Source organism: Xenia sp. Carnegie-2017, unplaced genomic scaffold, assembly GCF_021976095.1.
Source record: "Xenia sp. Carnegie-2017 unplaced genomic scaffold, XeniaSp_v1 HiC_scaffold_21, whole genome shotgun sequence".
NCBI lineage: Eukaryota > Metazoa > Cnidaria > Anthozoa > Malacalcyonacea > Xeniidae > Xenia > Xenia sp. Carnegie-2017.
Window position 1 is genome coordinate 5,677,104 of NW_025813484.1, and position 22,017 is coordinate 5,699,120.

General features: G+C 33.9%; 2 protein-coding genes across 3 annotated transcripts in view; one reads left to right on the plus strand and one right to left on the minus strand.

The window, feature by feature from the left end:
• The first annotated feature begins 177 nt into the window (after positions 1-177).
• Positions 178-22,017, plus strand: part of LOC124443986 (endothelin-converting enzyme homolog) — a 45,453-nt gene continuing 23,613 nt past the window's right edge. Inside the window, exons 1-4 of the mRNA XM_046994547.1 lie at positions 178-595; positions 13,296-13,480; positions 14,192-14,437; positions 17,790-17,849. Coding sequence (XP_046850503.1) covers positions 307-595; positions 13,296-13,480; positions 14,192-14,437; positions 17,790-17,849 — 780 coding nt within the window. The 5' untranslated portion in view covers positions 178-306. The remainder of the gene's footprint in view (positions 596-13,295; positions 13,481-14,191; positions 14,438-17,789; positions 17,850-22,017) is intronic.
• Positions 3,896-6,483, minus strand: LOC124443987 (zinc finger MYM-type protein 1-like). Of its 2 annotated transcripts, XM_046994549.1 has the most exons (3): positions 6,155-6,483; positions 5,415-5,562; positions 3,896-5,014 (listed from the first exon to the last, which is right to left on the minus strand). In XM_046994549.1, the coding sequence occupies exons 1-3, from the start codon at positions 6,305-6,307 to the stop codon at positions 4,914-4,916; spliced, it is 402 nt and encodes a 133-aa protein (XP_046850505.1). In that variant the 5' UTR covers positions 6,308-6,483; the 3' UTR covers positions 3,896-4,913. The 2 variants fall into 2 exon arrangements, with proteins under 2 accessions (XP_046850505.1, XP_046850504.1); XM_046994548.1 differs by lacking the exon at positions 3,896-5,014 and having other exon boundaries at positions 5,030-5,562.

Genomic DNA, 22,017 nt, shown 5'->3' on the forward strand with positions numbered 1-22,017 from the left:
CCAAAATTCACCATGTTTTTGACACAACTGTCAGGCTGAATTATAGGAATTTGGATGGCACGCCTTCTTAAGTCTTAATATAATTAAATAAAAATAGCATTCATTGAAGTTTGACGTAGAACCCATTGAACTACAAGAATGAGACTCAGTATGAGACAGTTGCAGCATCTCGGTCTTCCGCATTCCTTTGTCACACCTCGTTCTATATCATGTAAAACTTAGCAGCTGGCTTATAATCCATATACATTGTTCTTACACTAATAGTTTTGTACGAGTTTGCTATCCTGATCATCATCTTGCTCTGACATGGAGGAAATGGACGGATCGAATTACAATCTTGTTACAGGAACTCTTCGCCCTTCAAAATCAAGAATTATCACCGGGATTTTAGTAACATTTGTTGCTTTGTTGCTTGTTCTGTCGATTACCTTCGTCGTTCTTTACATTCATGAGAAAAATACTGGAGATGCAAATGTTGGCAACTCACCTGGAGCTAGGAAAGTGGTTAACGTGCCTACAACAAGTGGGAAAACATTTAGGCATTCCAAAATCGATAAAGTGTGCTATAATAAATCTTGCATTGTGGCAGCTGGAGGTATGGTTGCACTATTATGTCTAATTATGTTTATTTGTCGCAAAAATTTATTATTGATGAGAAATATTCCTGTTTGCGTAAAAATTGATGAAAACTATTGCTCAAACTGTTGTTGAAATTTGGAAAATTTGACAAGTTGTACTTGTGTGTTCAGCTATGTTCAATTGTATCAAAAAACAAACATAATCCATCAATCGTTCTATTGACTGTGCGATTTCGGATTTTTGTTGCTTATCTTCCGTTAACTTAAGTTCAATAAACTCGTATTTACGTTAAAAATCAGTGCAAATTGCGAATTAAATGCCTATTGTGAGTCGGCACCAGAAAGCCGTATGTATAATCCCACGCGTTATAAGCAAAAGCTTAACTCAGTTGGCATTTAAGCGATAAAAGCCGTTATATAACCCACGTGCTGTCACTCATTATGTGAATTGCTTTAAGTTATTAAAGCAAAACGAAAGCAGATAGCGCACGCATTATCGATGTAGACAACAATAATTTGTCAAAAAAAATGATAGACCAGGAAGAACGCGTGATTTGGGGGAAATTTGAATTTTTCAATATATTTGCAAATATTTACATGACAAAGCAACTTGTTTCACAAGCTGTGGTCCGATTCAAAAGAAAATAATTCACTGCTCAAGACACCTTCCCTTCGCTATAAGCTGTCATAAATATCAACATATTTTGCTGGTCGGATATTTTAACATATAACTACCGAATAACATCAAACAATATAGAAGACAGCAATAAAATATTTTATGCTATATTTTGAAACAACGGTTGTCTTTTAAAGTGGAAAAATTGATTGTGAGAATTAGTGCCTGAAGACCTCCTAAAAGACATACAATTTTGCATTCTCACATCCAGAAAAACGCCCTCCGAGACCTTAGACATGGCAGAAAATATAAACACGCAATGCCACGTCATTATAACTTCCTCGTCAATGTCGCGCTGTGGTTGCCAAACCTTACCTATATATACTTTATCTCCATAAACAATAGAGAACAGCTTCATTAATGCTAATATACTACAGAGCTTTAAAAGCTTATATTAAATGGTTTAGTTTAAATTAAATACGGGCTGCAACAATTGAATCCTGCATTATAACAAATGTACTGAGCAATGTGAGAAATTTATTAAAAATTTTGCATGGACAAAGGACAATAGAAATAAAAACACTGTTGCTAGGTTAATTTTTCGTTTACATTTCTTTAGGAAGTACGTTATGTAAGCTCTTTTTTGTTTAATCAATTTTTCTTTTAGTTGTAAACGTGAGAACTTGAAACGCAATCAAAGATTAAGTATTGCAAATGACGTAAAAGGAAAGATCAACTCGTGTTTATTTTAAAATAATATTACTCTGCAAAAAATGATTGATTAAAATAACTATAGGATTGATTAAAGTAAGCATAAAAATATTGGTTAAAGTTGTTAAATACATCTGAGGTAAACAATTTTTCTGATTATTTTAACTGATCATTTTTTACACCGCTAGTATAAATAGATAAAAATATACAAGGTGCATCAAAAAAGAAGACTCATGGATAAAGTTCTTTAAAACAGGCAGGATGCGCGTGGAATCAGCCAGAAAGTTTTACCTCTGAAATATCTGTTGTTTATAAAGTCCTTCAAAACAGGCCTTGCGCACAAAACATAATCATAAGAACAACAATTTAATCCTCTTGATTGATAACATGATCAGTGTTGTACAAGATACTTTTTTTTTCGACACATTGTTCTTTGAGTTAGATTGTCATGAAAATAGACTGGATTGAAAGAAATAGGAAATGAAAAATTTGAAAAAAAATAATTCGGCACAGAATGGTCATTAGAGAATCGTAAAATTGATCGTAACTGTAGTTAGACAAATGATAGACAGTGCCGCAAAAGATAAAAAGCTGTTACACGACTTCAAAACCAGATTGAAAGATCAGCTGCTAGGCATCCAGTCACTTCACGCTAAAGTATTAGATAGTTGCTTCACTCCCGCTAACTTTGCGACGTCGTCTTTGTTGATATCACGACGCAAAGTAAACAACTTTCACGTCATCTTAAAGACGCCAGTGTTTCAAGCTTTTTTTTCTCTCTTTAGAAGGTAAGTATTTAAAATATATGGCTTTTGCATTTAGATAACGTAGTATCAAATCCATGTTTTTTCGTTAAAAACATATCGAAATTGTTATAATATATTTGTACATGAGTTATGTGACTTATGTCATGTTAAATGTAAGCTTTTTTAAATCATCAATCAACTAAAAAGTCATATTGCACATTTATTTTTTCGACTTAAAATTAAGCCCCATGGAGACACAATGAGAAAGAAGCGGCAAAAAAAGATAAAAGAAGAAAATCTATTCCATCAGAAATTTGTCGACAGTACTTACACTGATAATATTTATTTACAGTAAGTTGACAGATAAGTGAAGAATTGGCATCATGTTTATTACTTTCTTCTTTCTACAATTAACAAATTTCTATTTCAGACGGGTCATTGAATGGAACGATGACACAGAATGAATGCTTCTGAAGGAGATGGCAGGCCAAGGGATAATGCAGCCCAAATTGAGATCGAGAGAATGGGGGGCAGCATGGCAGAGCGTGACTAACAGTTTGGTACCGTCATTTTCTAATGCGAAGATGACTTCAAGAGCTGTTAGAAATCACTTGAAAGTAATGGAAAGGAAGCATTGGTTTAAAATGAGAGAGGAAGAGAGAGCATCAGGTAATGCAGGACAAGAGTTTAAAGAAGCAGAGGAGCTACTTGAAGTGCTAATAGAGATGAGTGACGATACAGTAAAGAGAGTTAAAGAAGAGAATGAGACAAGAAAAATTGGTGTGGAAAAGGAGAAGATACAAGAAATGGAAAGGAGAGAAAGAGCAAAGGAAAAAATTGGTGAATCGAGAAAGAGAAATGATTTAAAGAAAAAAGAGAAGAGTGGGAGAGTAGAAAGGAAGAGCGAGTTATGTATGCTCAGCAGCTGCAAATGATGCATGAAAACAACAACATTCAGCCCCACCAGTTCATGAAGCAACATCAAGAACAGTATTGTCACCAACAACCAGTGGCGTAGCTAGCGAAAAACATTTGGTCGGGCTCACGAGGCGCCACAATGGTTGGCGCCGAGCGAGAAAATTTTCCGAATTTAGACTCACTAGAACGTCGGAAACGGCTATCTTAGAAAGCAAATGCGTGATATTTATGCAGGAAATAGAACCATTTTGGTTAATTTAAATTGCAGGAAATAGAACCATTTTGGTTAATTATAGTAAAGCATAGAAACAGTTCAAAAATAGTTGCAGATATGTGATTTATTTTCTCAACAACACATACATAAATAGATACCTATGTACATCTTGTAAAGAAACTTTGGCAAAAGAACCGAAAAAGGCTCAGATTTGTCATCAACAACTATCAAAAGTTGTGATGAAATTGTCGTGCTGAAATGACAATCATCATTGACTGCATTAAAAAGTTCCCGGAAAAATTCTCACATGCCATGGACGTAAGACATCATCAGCAAGCTGATGATGTCTTACATAGTGAGATGTAATATATATGAATACCTATTTGTATAAGAAAGCAAGTCTTCGTGGTTTTTCAATGAACTTCTTTACTACCTCATCATGCAATGTGTAGGCGTCTTCTTTCTCTGACATTATGTCTTTGTGAATGGAAATCCTGCAAAGAGAACTAAAACGTCCTTGGCTCATAGTATTTCTAAGACAATTTTTTACCCTCTTCAAACAAGAAAATGACCTCTCAACTGAAGCACTTGTAATTGACAAAACACCATTTATCTTTAACAGTTTTACAACTTCTGGAATACTAGATTGATAATGGAACTGAAAAATATATTTCAATAATTCATCGCATGAATCACAGTGAAAGTCTTTATCTCTGTAAATAAAACAAAGTTGGCTAACTAGCATTGGTATGTCAAACATATCACCATAAACCTCCTTTAGAAGACTTATCTTTTCTGAGGGCACTTCACCTTTCCACATCTTAAACACCCTAGGTTAACAAGGTCAAAAATCTAAAACGCTCCATATCCTGAAATCGTTCAGTCAGCATAGTCACAATTGTGTCAAGAATTTCAAAATACATTTGTTTGTAATTATGCCGTTGGTCATACCTGGTTACTGGTGGTCCCACTTTCTCAACATCCAGGTCATACACCTGTCAACATCCAGGTCAACATACTGTATCATTTCTCAGAGAAGCAACAAAGGCCTTGAATCTCTCAAACCTACTCATTCCATAATGAAAGTCAGTGTCCTTGTCTTGCAAGATAGAATAAAGTATGGATGACTGCTAAAGAATTCTCTGGAAAACATGTACCAAGAAACAAAACAAGAAGCAATTAAGGTAGCCAAGTAAACCAGTAACCTTACTTAACGTTTCATCATCCCAACCTTTTGGATTATCAGTAAGATTTTCAAATATGTCTATCAGTAAATAGTTAGAATGCAAGACATTGATGACATGAGCCCTATAATATCATCTTGTATCACCAGGACTAGGAAACTCAAGCGTATGGGATGATATTAAAGCTTTTCTTTTGGGGGGAATTGCTTGTAAAGTTGCAGAAAGCACTAATATTAACAAAGAAAATCTTAACAAGTGAGATGGAGGATGCAGCTTGACAAAATCCTAGATTTAGTCTATGGGCAGCACAGTGAACAAATTGAGCATAAGGATAATCCTGCTGAAATTGAGCTTGAACACCATTGAGATGACCAGACATAACAGATGCACCATCATAAGTCTGTCCAATAAATTTCTCTTTCACATTATTGTACTGACTTAACTTACCCTTAACTACTGATGATATAGCAGTTGCAGTCCTATCACAACTAACATCAACAAACCCAAGCTGTCTTTCAATGACACTTTCCCCTTTGTCCATTCGAACAATTACACTCAATTGTTCTTTGGTAGAAACATCAGTTGCCTCATCAACCTGTATAGTTAAGAAAGTGCAGCAATATATTTCCTTTAAAATCTCATCCTCTATTATCTTATCAAGACAATCAATCAAATCATTCTGAAACTCAGGAGAGACTCCAGTAAACCGCCCTCCCCCAGCAAGGTGGGTTTCAGCAAGCCTTCCATGTAATCGCCTTTCAAAAACAGAATCCATCTTGGCAAAACTTTCAAGTAGCTCTATATAATTTCTGTTGAAAGTACAGTCATAAAACAAACACAGTATCGAGTAATATAGTTTATTAAACGTGCAATCCAAACAGCAACATAACAGAATAGAAAAGTATTGGAATAGAAATTAAACAGTAAAGATACTAACTATATAAAGCATGCAACAGTATCAAGTAACAAACCAATCATCATTCACATAGATATGTGACCTTTGTAACCCACGTTCTTATAGTGTGATCATTACATGCAAACTACGTCACTTAAAATATCACTTCTTAACAATTTCCTCTATTCATGCTGCTACTAGATTCATCATGCCCCCTAAATGCAAGCTCTTGCCTAGACAAGTATAAAACAGCTTCTGTTATGGTTTTCAACATTTCCCTGTTTTGCCTTACCTCCTCGTTATGACGCTGAATCTCTTCACGTCTAGTTTGTGACATGATACAGTCGATACGAGGCTGAAAACCGTAGGTCTTCCAGGTCTTGTAGGCACCCATGTGCGATTTTGCCTTCTCATGCTTCTTACAATCGGATAGGAAATTCTTCATGTTTTTAAATCCCGTCTGCGTCCATGAAGATGACGATCCAGGGCAAAATAAAAGACAAGGCCAACAGAATAATGCATTCTTTTCTGAGCTACCACAAAGCCAATCTTTCTTCGAGTACCAACTTTCCTGAAAGCTTCTATTGCCTGTAGTCGCTTGTAAATTTGGAATTGGCCGCTACTTTACAAGTATATTTTGCTCGCCTGATTGTCGAATAGAAAAGAGTTTCTTTTGTAGTTCACTTATTATATCGATTTCATTAGCCGAAGCCATTGTAATGTAAGTTATCACGATTTCCGAACGTATAATTCGAAAACTCAAGATTCAAGTCACGCTTTTGAAAATGAGCCCGACTAGATGTTGTTAAACGTTTGAGTGTGTTCACAGCTACTCTCAACCAATCAGATTAAAGATATTCCCACTATAGATTTTATTACTTGGTCGGGCTGAATTTTCAGAGCCCGACTAGATGTTGCGAAACAGCGCATTTGAGTTTGCTCAGTTGCTGTCAACCAATCAGATTGCAGATAATCCCACTATAGATTTTACTATTTGGTCGGGCTGAATTTTCAGAGCCCGACTAAACTGAGTTATTCCTGGCACTAGAAATGCACTAGTCATTGTTGCTAAGTAACTTTTAAAAATATGATAATTTTGCTAATAACGACGCAATTTGACAAATATTACACTAATAGACTGTGGATTATTCCAAAAAGAGTCGCAGAATTTAAAAGTTTCGCAAATCCAATTTTAAAGAAAACAAATTTTTCATTTTTGGGAAAATATTTGGTCGGGCTGGGCCCGACCAGCCAGACCGCTAGCTACGCCACTGCCAACAACAACAATTTGCCATGCTGCAACAAAAGATGCTGGCCATCATACAACAGCAGCAACAGCAAATGCAAGTATTAACCAATTTAATTAAAAATAAACGTAATTAAAATTATCCATTTTTAGCAATTATATTTTGCATGTATAGTAGAACCTGTATTTTGCAGCTTATATATATTTACGGACCACCTGCTTTTTCCAACATTTTTTTTAAGCAGATCGCTTGTAACATTTAAAAGGATTTATTGCAAAACACACATTTTACTATAATAAGAAATGAATTTAATAGTTATTTATGAAGTATGTTTGAAAAATTGAATTTTTTATTGTTATTTACAAGTTATAATTATGTATTCTATTAATGAAAATGAAAATTGTTATGTACAGTGTAATATATTACTTACAATGTTGAATTTTAAATAATTAATATATGTTTAAATAATAATTAATATAATGTTTTATTCATGAAAAATGAAATAAAAATTTTTAAAGAATGTTATGTAGTACAATGTATAACATGCTTGAAATTTGTCATTTATAACAAAAGTGCTACCAAAAGTATTCGTTTATTGAAGGTGGGTCAAGCTTAAAAAACCTGAAACTATGTTGCCATAAAGGCATGTGTGAGAATTTTTAAGCAAAGCACAAACAATATACACTTTGCCAACGGCACTTAACTTGATCTTCGCTCGTCTTGTAAAATCAATGAAACTGAAAAATCTTGTAATGTCACTAAACATCCATTCCACAACCACCCTGACTTCACTCATTGCACTGTTCTATGCTTCCATTGGTTACGTAAGATGGGCATTTTTAAAAGGCCCTTGAAGTTGAACGCCTAAAGGATATGCAGGGTCACATATAAACAAAGTGGCTCCTCATTGTAGAAAGAAACACGTGGTAAATTAAGCAATACTCGAGATTCTTGCAGTATGGTGAAATCATGTTCTATGCCTTCATATAGACCAGATCAATTTGCAATCAAACCATTTGGTGAAACAATACTTTGAAATTTAATGGCATGGACGCCTTATGGCCATTGTGCATTATTCTTTGGTTGTATTTTGGGCGTGGTACTTTTTGAACAGTATCACCAACAAATCCAAAGCAATTAAGTGATAGAGTACCACGATCATTTACTGTATGTGCAAAGCTGTGCAGCTTTTTCTGAGATAAGAAAGGTTGGTTCCAATTTGCCAAGCGATGTTGATTGTTGTTGTATATTATATCCAACACTTTATTAAAAATAAGACACAACTCTGATTGGCTTCGTCCAAATCTATGAGCCATATCTCTATATCGACATGGTTATGCCAACCGCTTCATTTCAATACACAGACTTTCTATACCACTGTACACTGTACCTTGATCACATACAATTGTATCTGGGATGCCAAAACATCTCATCAGTGATGACAAATCATCTTTCTGAAAACGTAACTCAGTCACACATTCAACATCATCCCAACTGCCAATGTTAAACTTATTAAACTTCACGTAAGGAAAAAGTGGTTTTGACATTTTATAATTATAAAGCAATACGAATTCATCGTCGTCAAATTGTCGGCATACGAAAAAATTAAAGTATTACGAACATCTTAGTTATTAGCCTGGATTAGTGTGAAGTGTGGATTAGTGATTAAGTTTCTCGTTTTTGTGGGTGGCCGCTGCGCATTCGACTAACCACTATGCTACACTGAAAAAGTGTCTGTCCGTCTGTCTGACCGTCGTAATCCTCGCTAATAGTCGGATATACGAGCGATAGCGAACAATACCGTTTTGTGCGTTGGTCGCTTTGTCGGAAAAATAACGTGAGTTGTTTTTCATTCGACATAAATCAAGTCTATAACGATGAATCCAAGCGCATATACAATAATAGGAATAAAATAATACTTTTCTTATGCATGAACTGTGAAGCGTCTGGCCGCGTACAAAGATCAAGCAGAAGTTTTTTGCAGTAAGCACAGAATCTTCGGATCATAATCCAAAAAAATGTTGTTATTTTGAGAAATATTAGCTAAAAACATTACAACCCGAAAATTGACGTGTACAGTTGTACGATATTTTTTGTCATCTAGTAGCGGATCCAGACTACGTCAAAATAAATTACTGCAGAACATTTTGGCGTATATTTAGCTTTCTAAACACCTTAAAGAGTAATCCATTGGTAAAATTATATTCTTTAGAAATTAAAAACCAATCGTGCTTTTCTGAAAGTGATTTGAATTTAGAATTGAAGAGCTATAATTTATTTTGACGTACACTAAATCAACGGAACTAAGCATGAGCTCGATTTATGGGATGTAAAAACAAATAAATTAACAAAACTTCACGTAAAACTAGTAACTAAAAATCAAGATATTATTCAAAATAATGCAGGCTAGCAATCGATCACAATTATTAATTATATCGCGTTCCAGCGACCAATACTAGCAACTTGTACTTAGTAGGATGTATTGTCTGGTATATAGTCCAATTCGGCATTATTTACATTACTTATACATTGTTTGGTTTACTCATAAAGACTAACAGTACTCTGTTGGTGAAATTAATCAAACGCTGAAAGGAAAAAATTGTTATTTTGAGAAACCAACGTTCTTATCGCAAACCAACACACACTGACCAATTACTAGACCAATCATCGTAAAACTCTACATAACACAAAGCCACCACAATGAGAACATTAGCAAGACGTGCGCAAATCATATGTGATATTTACCAGACGCTTTACACAACGAAAACAGCTATCTAAAACAAACAACTCAATGACAACAGCAACGATACCTTACATCAAAGGTACGTCTGAGACTATCACGCGTATCCTACGACCATACAACATACGTGTCGCACATAAACCAATCACATCGCTACGATACATACTTACAAACATAAATGACAAAGAGCAACCCAATGAACGGCAAGGTACAGTTCACAAATGCTCCTCCTTTATCGAGGAAACTTTCACCTTAAACATAAGACTCACCGAGCACAAACGAGCTACTAAGAAACAAGACAAAACCAATCACATTGCCGAACATCATTAAACAAAACACAACATTAACTAGGAATCGGCAAAATGCATTACTTACAGCAGTGACTATAAACAACGACTCACGTTAGAAAGTTGGTCAAAGAATATCAACTTTGAGCAAAACCCCCTAAACAGGTCACAGCAATTACCGGCACCTTACAAACGACTTATTCACAATACAAAAAATAGAACAACTTAACACATTACACCTTACGCTAATGCGCGATGACAATACACAATTGACATCCACACATGTTTTGGACACACAATACAATGACGAAAGAACCAGATAACAAATACACCCAACCTGACGCTTACTCGTCATTTTACTCCGAAGATGACTATCGCTAAGGTTGTCCAAACGTCAGTCAACAACAACAGCAACAGTCCTTCAGGACTCGACTAATTATTTCTATAGAATATGCACACGTTCATGTGTAGTTCACGTTTTTTTAGATATTTTCTTGCTTAAAGCTCCCAGTAATTTTTTTATATTACTGGCTAAACAATCAATAATTAAACAAGCCATTATTAATCTATTGTTATATAAAGGTAATTTTTTTAAATGCTGAATTATTTATGGGACAGCTTATAATAAGCAATTATTGAATAAGAATGAGCTTGATATCAAGAATTATAAAGATCTCGGTCAATTCTTTTTATTCACTTTAAGGCCCCGTTCAAAAGTGGCATTTTACATGCGCCGAATCAAATGCAAGAATTATATGCATGTAAAATTTGTTTGATCGATTAAACTATTTTGTCTATACAAAAAAGTATATCATAGTTCATCTCCACGGTTCACGAGAGAGAAGTTAGCTTATTTGTTATCATTGCTATTTTGCTTCTTTTCATGCAATGGGCAATGGCTTTTTTCGCCACAATTGTAGGATTTTTACTTGTTTCTTAAAAAAGTAAATATTAAATCTCTTTATATTTACGGATTTTCTGCAATTGAGTTTCATATTAAATTTCAAAAAGACTCAAGTCTGCATAGGCTTGTTAAATGAAAACAAACAATATTGTATAGAAATTACTTTATGTAACCTTTTTGTGATGTTCTGAAGTGCAACTGCATCAAATACTTGTGAAGTTGTAGCACATTTTGATTTTGTTGTATTGATATATGAATTGGGCAAAATGCAAATAATCATCAAAACACTTATGCTTCCAATGGTGTTTATAATTCATTTGTAGTTTTAATACTTCTATCTTACTTTTTCACTTTGTTTTGTTTTTCCTATATTTGCAATATAAGTGCACTATAATTTGAATGATTAACACAGTCTTCACCTCAATAATAAATTTCATAAGCAGTTGGTAGTGCATTTTGTTCTCTGAGTATCCACATCTGGTGTTTTGTTCATACAAGAATGATGAAGTGCAAGTAGATATGTCATAGCAAGGCAATATAACCAAATGAATCAAATACCTATAGTGTACTTTTATGCTAGAAGCTTAAAAGCTTTTTAGAAATTATAATATTATTGTATTGTATTAACCATATATCATCAATCTCATGAAAAGAAATAAGAAGCAAAAAATTTGTAGGAAAGCTTTGAAAAGTGAAAAACTTTTCTTTAAAAAAGTAGCAATAATGCATATGATAAATCTCCATTCTGTACTTTACTAGGTAAATAAGCTCAAACTGTTTCTTAAAGCAAAAACTGTTATAATGAAGAAATATACAGTACAGTAACTTTAAATGTTTCATCACTGAATCTTTAATGCTTCAGTGTAGTGCATTAGATATTAGTAACATTTATACAACACTCAACTAAAATATTTTGATAAAGATATGACATGATTTAAACATTAAGTTATATATAACCCAATGGCTTATACAGTTTGATGCTTCACATCTGCATCGAGTCCTCATCAATCTCAGTACAAATGTTTACATAGACACAAACTTTATGACCTTCCATTTTACATGTTTGTGAATTGACATTTCATTAAGCATCAAAACACACACAACATTCTTGCCATCTTTCTTTGGATCATGAACTTTCTCAACTATCTCACCTGTGAGAAGCGATATGTTCCTTTTTGTGGAAACTACGACATCCAACAATTGAACGATTGAAGTGTTGGCATTATAAAAGAAATGCCAAAAAAGAATCGTCACAGAATATGGAACTAACGATATCTATATTCTGTGATATCGTGTTTGTTTTTGAAAAGTTCTTTATAATTTACTATAGACACCGGGGGTCGAGAATATTATTTTTCTGCAAAGCGATCATTTCAGCGGAAATACGTCCTTTGGCCGCTATTTTGTTGGCGTCCTCGCCCCAGTAAAGTTAGCCGCTCCAATTATTATAGAACTCAGTGGCATAAGCTAAACATTTTCCTATCCGCCATTTTAGGAAATTAGTGCAAGAAAATGATTAAACTATGAAAAAGTGGAAGCATGACTATAATAAGCGCGACTATTAATTTCGACGTCTGAAACAAACTACGCATAAACTATTTTAATCGACTAAAACTCAGATTTCATTCGGCGCATGTAAATTGCGACGTTTGAACCGGGCCTAGCTGTTGCTATTCATTTTAATTAATTGAAATAATATTAGAACATATAAATATAAAACACTTTTCAAACCTTCGCTGTTTGTTTTTGTCAGACAGTCTATTTAAGCTTGTCTTTTTTAAATATGTTGTAAATGTGTTCAAAACCAGCTTGGCTGCTTTTTTAGTGTTTTCCGCAGCCTTTTTTCTTAAAAGCTTTCACGTCCTTTTTAGAAACTGCGGAAAACGTTGCTGCTGTTTGATTTGTTTACAAAATCGGCTTTTAATGGCGGCCATATTTGTTGAAACACTTATCTGTAGGTTATGACGTCATTACCTACTGATATCGTGACTTATCTGCAGGTAGTTGACCAATCACAGCCGAGAATTTTCACATAGGGAATAATAATTATAATAATAATAAACTTCCGCAGATAACAATGACATCGGTCTGAATAATTCTTGATATCATGTTCAACCCAATAATTCCTTATTAATTGTCTTTCTTAAATAAAAAAGTTACTCAATTGCACAGTCACTTATAAAGCCGCTCGAACAATTTTTTTGAAAAGTAAACCATGTTAATCATTCCATTTTCATTTTTCTGATTGTTTCCAGAAATATCAAAAAAGCTAGATCCAACTGTAAACCCATGTGACGACTTTTACCAGTACAGCTGTGGAGGCTTTGTAAAGAATAACTTCATACCGGATGAATTTAGTTCACTCTCATCTTTTACCATTGTCAATGAAAGAGTTCAAGACAAGATTGCAAATTTTCTCAATAATGGTTATTCAAAAAAGGTGAAGTTTCGTCTATTATGTAGTTGGGATTTTTATGACAATCTTTTTTTTACAATCAGCATGAGGGCAACTCTGTTTTTTTGACAAATGAATTTTTTTCCTTTTTATGATGCTGACAGTAATCATTTATGTCTAATCATATTTCAGTACGAATCACCGTTTAATAATCAATGGAGTTTATCTTATTTTACACTGTAATTTAATTGACTTTTCATTCAGTATCGTATTAAATATTTGCATTGCTAACTCAATGTGAAAATACCAAATGAATAATAAAAGATGAACAGTAGCGCAGCCAGCCCGCAAATTGCGCTCTGCTTTGTTATATTTTTTGAGTTTACTCACATTAAAAAAAATAGATTTTTAAGAAATGAATAATGTTAATACCTAAAATTTAAATAGCAGGACAAAAATATGCGAGCTAGCTACGCCACAGAAAAAGTATTATATTAATGGTATAAAACTGACATATATAGTACAGTATACGGTACAGTTTTTAACTTTTTTTCGTGTTTTTACACAAACACAAGATATCATTTTTCTTTATCTTATTACAAAGTTTTTGCAAATAAAATTAGTGATTAGTGATTGTTTTATTATAAAAAAAAGTTAAAAAAATAAAAATACTTTCTTCTGCATTTTAATTATAACTGACGTGCAATTTTTTCCTGAATGTCAACACACTAATGTCTGTCGCTCATTTTTTATCAGATTTCAGGTACTGCTATTGGCAAGATGTTTGACTATTACCATTCATGCATGAATGTAAAGTACATTGAGAATTCCGATCAATTTCTCATACACAAGCTGTTGAATACTTATGTTACAAATCTTATAAATGAATTACCCTCTCTCGAAATAACTTTGGGTCGTGTTTTGGGGAATTTTGGACAAGGAGTGCTGGTTACTTGTGGGGTGACTCCCGTGCCAGAAGATACATCTCGTAACAAACTTGCTGTAAGTCCTTCAAGTAGTATGTATGCTATGTAATGTCTTTCATCATAAAATGAATTTATCAATGATGGCTATCGTGCTAAACAGTTTTGTGATAGATCCATTGTTTGAGATAAAAAATTCAAGAAAAAATGTCTTCTTAAAGTGTTACTGTAGCGAATTTCTTTTCTGCTTTTATTCGCTCAATAAAATATTCAGGTATATACAAGCAATTTAATGAAAAAATGACTGTCATAAACTCAAAAAAGTGGATTAGTTTGGCTTCCAAAGCTCATTGCTGCATGCGAACTTTATTGTCTCTATGTGACGTCACAACGATGATTAAGGTCGATATGCTAATATTATAATTGTAAAGCGCTCGCTTTACTCTGTGAATTCTTTTGATTTTAAAACAAATATTTTTAAACAAAACTAAGTCTACATCGAAGAGAAATATAGCGTCGATAGCGTTGTAGCGTTGAGCACTACAACGTTGAGCACTACTACTAGCTTCTGATAGCGTTGTAGCGAAGAGCACTACAACGCGAAAAGAAGTTAGTCTTCCCAAACGCACACCACATTTGTGACAAAAAAAAGCTTTGTCACTTGATTGTGCACCACATTTGGCACAAAATATAACTATACAAGGAGCGTGTGGTGCTATTAACGCTAGTTATTTCTCTTATTTATTTTTCGCTTCAGTGTCGCAACTCGCAAGAGCTTGCTTTCGATTCCTTTCCAAATGTAATTTCAAATACTTCGCAGTTAAAACAGTTAAATACGACGACAAGTCAACCACATGTTAAAATCACAATTACACATATCTGATTACAAACTGATATACAATAAACGGATATTCAGACTATCCGACTTTGCAAGCGCCCGTAATCTTAGTTTGTGTGAGTACTGTTATTTCGTGTGTGTTTAATGCATTTTGTGTGTGTATAATGTACTTTGTGTGTGTATTAATATCTTTGTTTTGTATGATTCTTATTATTTTGCGTGGTGTCCTTTGTGAGCCACCGTAATTGGAGGATTGCTGCTTTAAAGAAATGGGACCAGTAGTAAGAATGACAACTTTTGATGACAGCTTTGATTCCATTGAACATATCAATTGCATTACTGCACATGATTTTGTACCAATGACCTTCCAAAATTCTTGTATATTGTTGACCAACTTTTGGACAGAAATGGATAACCTTATCGATGACGCGGATACCACACCAGGAATGAATGATCACAAAAAATAGGAAATCAAATGAGCTATTTGCACCTTCAAGTTCCATAGAATTACTGCTTCCAACTTAATTGGCTTAAGCAAAGTAAACAAATTTTCCAAAATCAGACATAATAAACAACACATTCATGTCATAAGTACAAAAGAACTCACAATAAATGGAATTATCACGAAACTATCCAGTGATATTGCACTATACCGGAATAAGTTTAAAGTAGACTAGTTTTAATGATGAATTATTAAACAATCTGTAAGCACCATGTTTTGCATTGTGACCCATTCAATCAAGACATCCATCTCCTGACCATGCCTGAGATTCATCTTCCTTGTTCTTTATTTGCTCAATCAAACTAAACTTGTAAGCTTCCCAATGTTTGAAAATAGATAAAGATAAGAATTCTCTTTGAAGGCTGTGGTATACTGCAATGGCTTATAAATTCATGTGTCAAACATCAACATAACATGACTAATATTGAATAAAGACATCAAAATGCCAAAGCTTGTCATGATATTGCCAACTGGAAATATGTCTAGCGTACGTTGACTTCTCCATGTGTTGTTCTTCAAAAGCATTTACTGCATGCTCGTTCCACATCTACACAAAACCAAACGCAGTTGATATGGACCGATGGATTTTGAGATTTACAATAAAAGCAGAACGTTCCAAACAGGCCCTTGAGACAGTTGTAGTAAATAACAAACTTTAATCGTTGTATGGATTAGTTATAATTTCTTCATCAACCTTATAGCAAAAAAGTACATGCATTTGTATCTAATCTGAACACCATTCAAAATTAATTTGATTGTGTCTATACATAGCTTGTCAGCACTACAGGTTATTTCAAGAACATATTTTGAGCAAATTTACATATTACACCTAAAAACATGTTACCAGCCTGACAGTATATTTCTTGTGTGAACTTTATTTTCTTCTATAGACTGAATTTATTCTTCAAGAGATGAATAGTCTATTAAAATTCCACCATCAGAATATTCACTGAATTCGTTGCTGTGCGCATTCATATCAACTTCAGTCAGTCCTGCCAAGATTTTAGTTATTTTTGCTTAGCTGATTCAGTAAAATTAACCATTTACTCTCCTCTTCCAGCCCCTGTACTTTCCTCTGAAACTTTTCTTAACACTTTCTAATCGATGTGTTCGACTTCTGAAGGCATTTAATTCTCCTCCTCACGTAGTGGCATGATGTGCAAGAAATACTGTCATCAGCTAGAGGGTCATCAACATGTAAGTGAAAACCATTTGTAGTCATGCTTTTTGTTGCGTGCTAAGTCATTGAATAAAAAAACACGAACTTTTGAGAAGACAGTTTTTTGCGGTGACGCACAAGCTTAAAAAATGAAATATCAGTAAACAAACTCAACAATAATATCATACTGAAATCAGTATGTGCAAACATGCTCGTCCATAATTCGAGCCGAATAATGCATACCTGTCCTTGTTTTCTCTCTGTTGTTAACTCCTCGGCCACAGGAAAAATTCCTGCCACATCAACAGTAAGAATAGGATTACCTTTCAACATTGCTTTAGTTTTGAGCGACTTAATCATCAAAATATTCACGTTATAGCATGAATCATCAAAGTGGGCTGAACAAAAATGCAATGTAACCGAAGCATGAAAATTTTTTCCATGTTTTCGGGCAAATTTTTCCCAATTTCTCTTTCGTTTCGTATCTTTTTTTTATGAAAAGGATGCACTGATATTTCTTCTGCAAAGTGCGCATTCGTCCAATTTTCTATCTTTGGATGGCCAGCAACACAACTTCTACCTCTACGAAAGAGTTTATCACTATAAGTTCTATAAACCATATTTGGGATTGATCATCGTGTTGATGTCACGAGACAAAAAAAGTTCACACAATATTTACCGAAAATCACAACTTTAAACAAAGCTATAAAAACTTTTAAAAGTGACCAATCCTATTTCCATTTCCGACTAATGTGTTTGTAAAGCCTATACTTTGAACCAAGTAAATGTGAATTTTGAAATTTTATTCCAACTATGCGCACATATCGTACTTTTTTGTGGTCTGAAAAAGCATTGTGATAATCGCTTGGAATAATTCTATTTTAATATTTTCCGTAACGTATCTAACAAGAAAGTATTAATTTTATTTTTAGGTCGGTGGAGGAGTCGTAGGTATGATACAGAAATTGTCAATGACTGATGAAGATCAGCCGGTAAGTGTTTCTTATTTGTTTTTGAAGGATTATGTAGATTGGCTTATCTGTATTTATCAAATTTCTTTTTCAAATTCTTCGTATTAAAATTCTCGAGTTATTCTATCCATTATAAAAATATATTCAGTTGGTTTTTTAATCTTTCATAACACATTTTTCATCTTTTGCATTCATTAAACTTATGTAAACAACTGTAAATCCGGCACTTGAGTCTAACAAATTAAATCAATCTTTCTGTTAAATTCGTGTTTTCTTGTCTGAAGCAGGTAGTGCACTGCAGTCTAGTTAAATCAATCTTTCTAGAATTAACAAAGTGAAAAGATGTCATGATAGCTGCAAAAAGAAACATTGGCACAAGCGTTATAATTTTGTGAGCCGTTAAATTCTTACATAATTACATAGTATTGCTTGTTAATCAGTTATATTATTCATTATGTAAGCAATGTCGGCTGTGACTGGTCAAATACCTGCAGATAATTCTTAATATCTGCAATTAGCTATGACGTACGTCTTATACATATTACAGATAATAGTTTCTACAATTATGAACACCATTAAAAAAAATAAAACAAATGCAATGTTTTCCACAGTTTCTAAAAACGGAATGCAAAAGTATTAGAGAAACAGACAAAAAAAGATAAAAGAGAAAAAGAGAAAAACTTGAACAAACCGTCTGACAAAAACAATTTGGCAAAATTTTGAAAAATGTTTTATATTGATATGTTTAATAATTTTTCAGTTAGTTAAAGTGGATAATAAAACAATTATTAAAGTAAATGGTTTGAACCCGGGAGTATCATTACATGTTTGCAGATGTAGATCGTCCAGGTTAGTATAGTCCCGAGAAGGACTGTTTTTGTTGTTGTTGACTGACATTTCGACAACCTTAGCGGTAGTCAAATGAGGAGTAAACGTCAGGTTAGCCGTATTTTTATTTGGTTCTTACGTCATTGTATTGTGTGTACAGGAAATGGGTGGGTGTCAATTGTGTATTGTCATTACAAATTAGTGTAAAGTGTAATGTTTTTAGTTGTGATGTGTGATTTAGATGTGATGTTTTTAGTTGTAATGTGAGGGTGTCAATTTTGTATTGTCATTGTGAATTTAGTGTGAAGTGAGATGTTTTTAGTTGATTGTTCGTTTGTATTGTGAATAAGTCGTTTGTAAGGTGCCGGTAATTGCTGTGATCTGTTCAGGGGAGTGATGATGATGACGACGATGAAACTTTCTTAAAAGAGGGTAACACGTGACACAACAAGTGTGAAAATTTTGTGGCTCTCAAACTAACAAACTACGAGATCAATAACAATTTAAAAACCAGAATTACACAAGACTAAAATACTAAAAAAACTAAATAATAAAATATTCTGTGAGCATATCTGTATTAGCTTTATCATAAAGTTTCTTTTTAAAAAGTGTAGCTGATGAATGTTTACTCATAGTAAGAGGTAAACTGTTCCAAAATCGACTTGCAGTAGCAGCAAAAGATCTCCCACCATCATTTTGTCTCTTTATTTTGGGTAAACAAATAATTAAGTCTTTATAACGAGTATTTCTATTGTGGCGACTGGCATTTGTTGGTAGAATATCAATAATATAAGATGGACAGTTACCATAGAAACGTTTATGACAAATCATGGCCTTTCTAATTTCCACTTCTTTACTAAAAGGTATCCAGCCCAATTTGGAAAAGAGTGGAAAACTTCTATCGCGTGTTGAGGCATCTAGAATTACGCGAGCTGCTCTCTTTTGTAATTTTGTAATTTGATCCAAGTTATCTTTTGTTGTATTTGACCAAACACAGTTACCAAACATCATAGCAGATTTAATAGTGGCATTATAAAACGCAATGCGTTCATCCAATGGTAGATAATATCTTAACTTTTTAAGAAGGCCAATTCGTTTAGCTAATTTGGAACATAGCTTATCAGTATGATTTGAAAAACTTAGGTCTTCATCTAAAATGATTCCCAGAAGCTTCTGGTGAGAAATCTGCTCTAACATATTCCCATAAATATAAACACACAATAATGTAGATGAATTTACCACTTTCTTTGCAATTCTTTTTCCAGTGATAAGCATAGTTTTTGATTTTGTAGAGCTAAGCACCATTAAGTTTTCATGTGCCCACGAGTTCAAATTAGTTGTATCCTCTTGTAAAATGCGTTCAATAGAAGAAACATCTGAATAATGATTAGATTTAATAAGAGTGGTATCGTTAGCAAAAATATTCGTTGAGGCATTTTTTATTGATTTAGGGAAATCATTAATAAATATGATAAACAACAGGGGGCCCAAGACTGAACCCTGTGGTGCACCATGATCAATAATAGTTGTAGCAGAGGAGACGCCATTCACTGACACGTATTGATACCTGTTCGACAAATATGAGTTGAACCATTTGATGGAATTAGTACTAAGACCACAGGCTTTAAGTTTACCCAAAAGTAGTTTATGATTCACCATATCAAATGCTTTTTTAAAATCATCAAACAGCAAGCCACTAGGATTGTCATTATCGAGATCAGATAATATCTGATCAACAATTTTAATAAGAGCCGTTTCAGTAGAATAGCCATTCCTAAAGCCAGATTGAAGAACATAAAACATGTCGTTGGATTAAAATTCGCGAACCAAATAATTATAGACATGACGTTCAAGAACTTCGGAAATTATCGGTAGCGTAGAAATAGGTCGATAATTATCTGGATCTGTAGCATTTCCATTTTTAAACAGGGGAAAAACTTTAGCTGTTTTCCATGACTGTGGAAATTGACACGAAGTAATACAATGATTGAAAAGCTTTGACAACGATGATAAAATAATTGGGGCAGCAGTCTTCAAGATCTTTACACTAATATTGTCTGGACCAGTTGCTTTTGATAAGGGAATATCTTGAATTATTTGAATAACTTGCTCAGCATTTATTTCAGGAAGATCTAAACTCAAATTGCCAAAAGATAAAAAATCATTATCATTTATAACAGTGGTATCATCTAAAAGATTAGAAGCCACATTTGCAAAGTGCAGATTAAGCGCTTCCGCAATTTCGTTGTTATGATGGAAAAGAGATCCATTAAATAATAATTCCTTCACTTGAACGGGATCATTTGTATCACCAAAAAGAGATTTGAGTATTTTCCAAAACAATTATTGATTCACTGGACGCTCTACACAACGAAAATAATTATCTCAAACGTGTTTTTGACAAAAACAACTACAACTCTGTTTTCATAAAAAGTAACACTTACAAACCCAATGAACCAAACGAAACGAACAACTCAGTGACAACAGCAACGATACCTTACATCAAAGGTACGTCAGAGACTGTCTCGCGTATCTTACGACCATACAACATACGTGTCGCACTTAAACCAATCACAACGTTACGACAAGTACTAACGAACATAAAGGACAAAGAACAACCCAACGAACGACAAGATGCAGTTTACAAAATGAACTGCTCCGACTGCTACGCCTCTTACATCGGGAAAACTAGCAGGAATTTGAAAATAAGACTTACTGAACACAAACAAGCTACATAGAAACAAGACAAGACTAATCACATTGCCGAACATCACCAAATCACTAAGCACAACATTGACTGGGACTCGGCAAAATGCATTACTTACAGTACTGACTATAGACAACGGCTTACATTAAGAAGTTGGTATACCAATTTGGATCAAAACCCCCTGAACAGATCACAGCATTTACCGGCACCTTGCAAAACGATCCACAATACAAACGAACGATCAACTAAAAACATTTCATTTCACACTAATTCACAATGACAATACAAAATTGACACCCTCACATTAAACTAAAAATATCACTCCTAAATCAAGCATCACAATTAAAAACATTACACTCCACACTAATTCGCAATGACAATACACAATTGACACACCCCCATTTCCTGTACACACAATACAATGACGAAAGATTTAGATAACAAATACGGCTAACCTGACGTTTACTCCTCCTTTGACTCGGAAGATGATTACCGCTAAGGTTGTCAAAACGTCAGTAAATAACAAGAAAAACAGTCCTTCTCATGACTATACTAACCTGGACGATATACATCTACAATTATAAAACAATTATTGAATTCGGCTTTCGCATGATATCAAGAATGATTTAGACCTCTGTCAATTTTATCAATAAT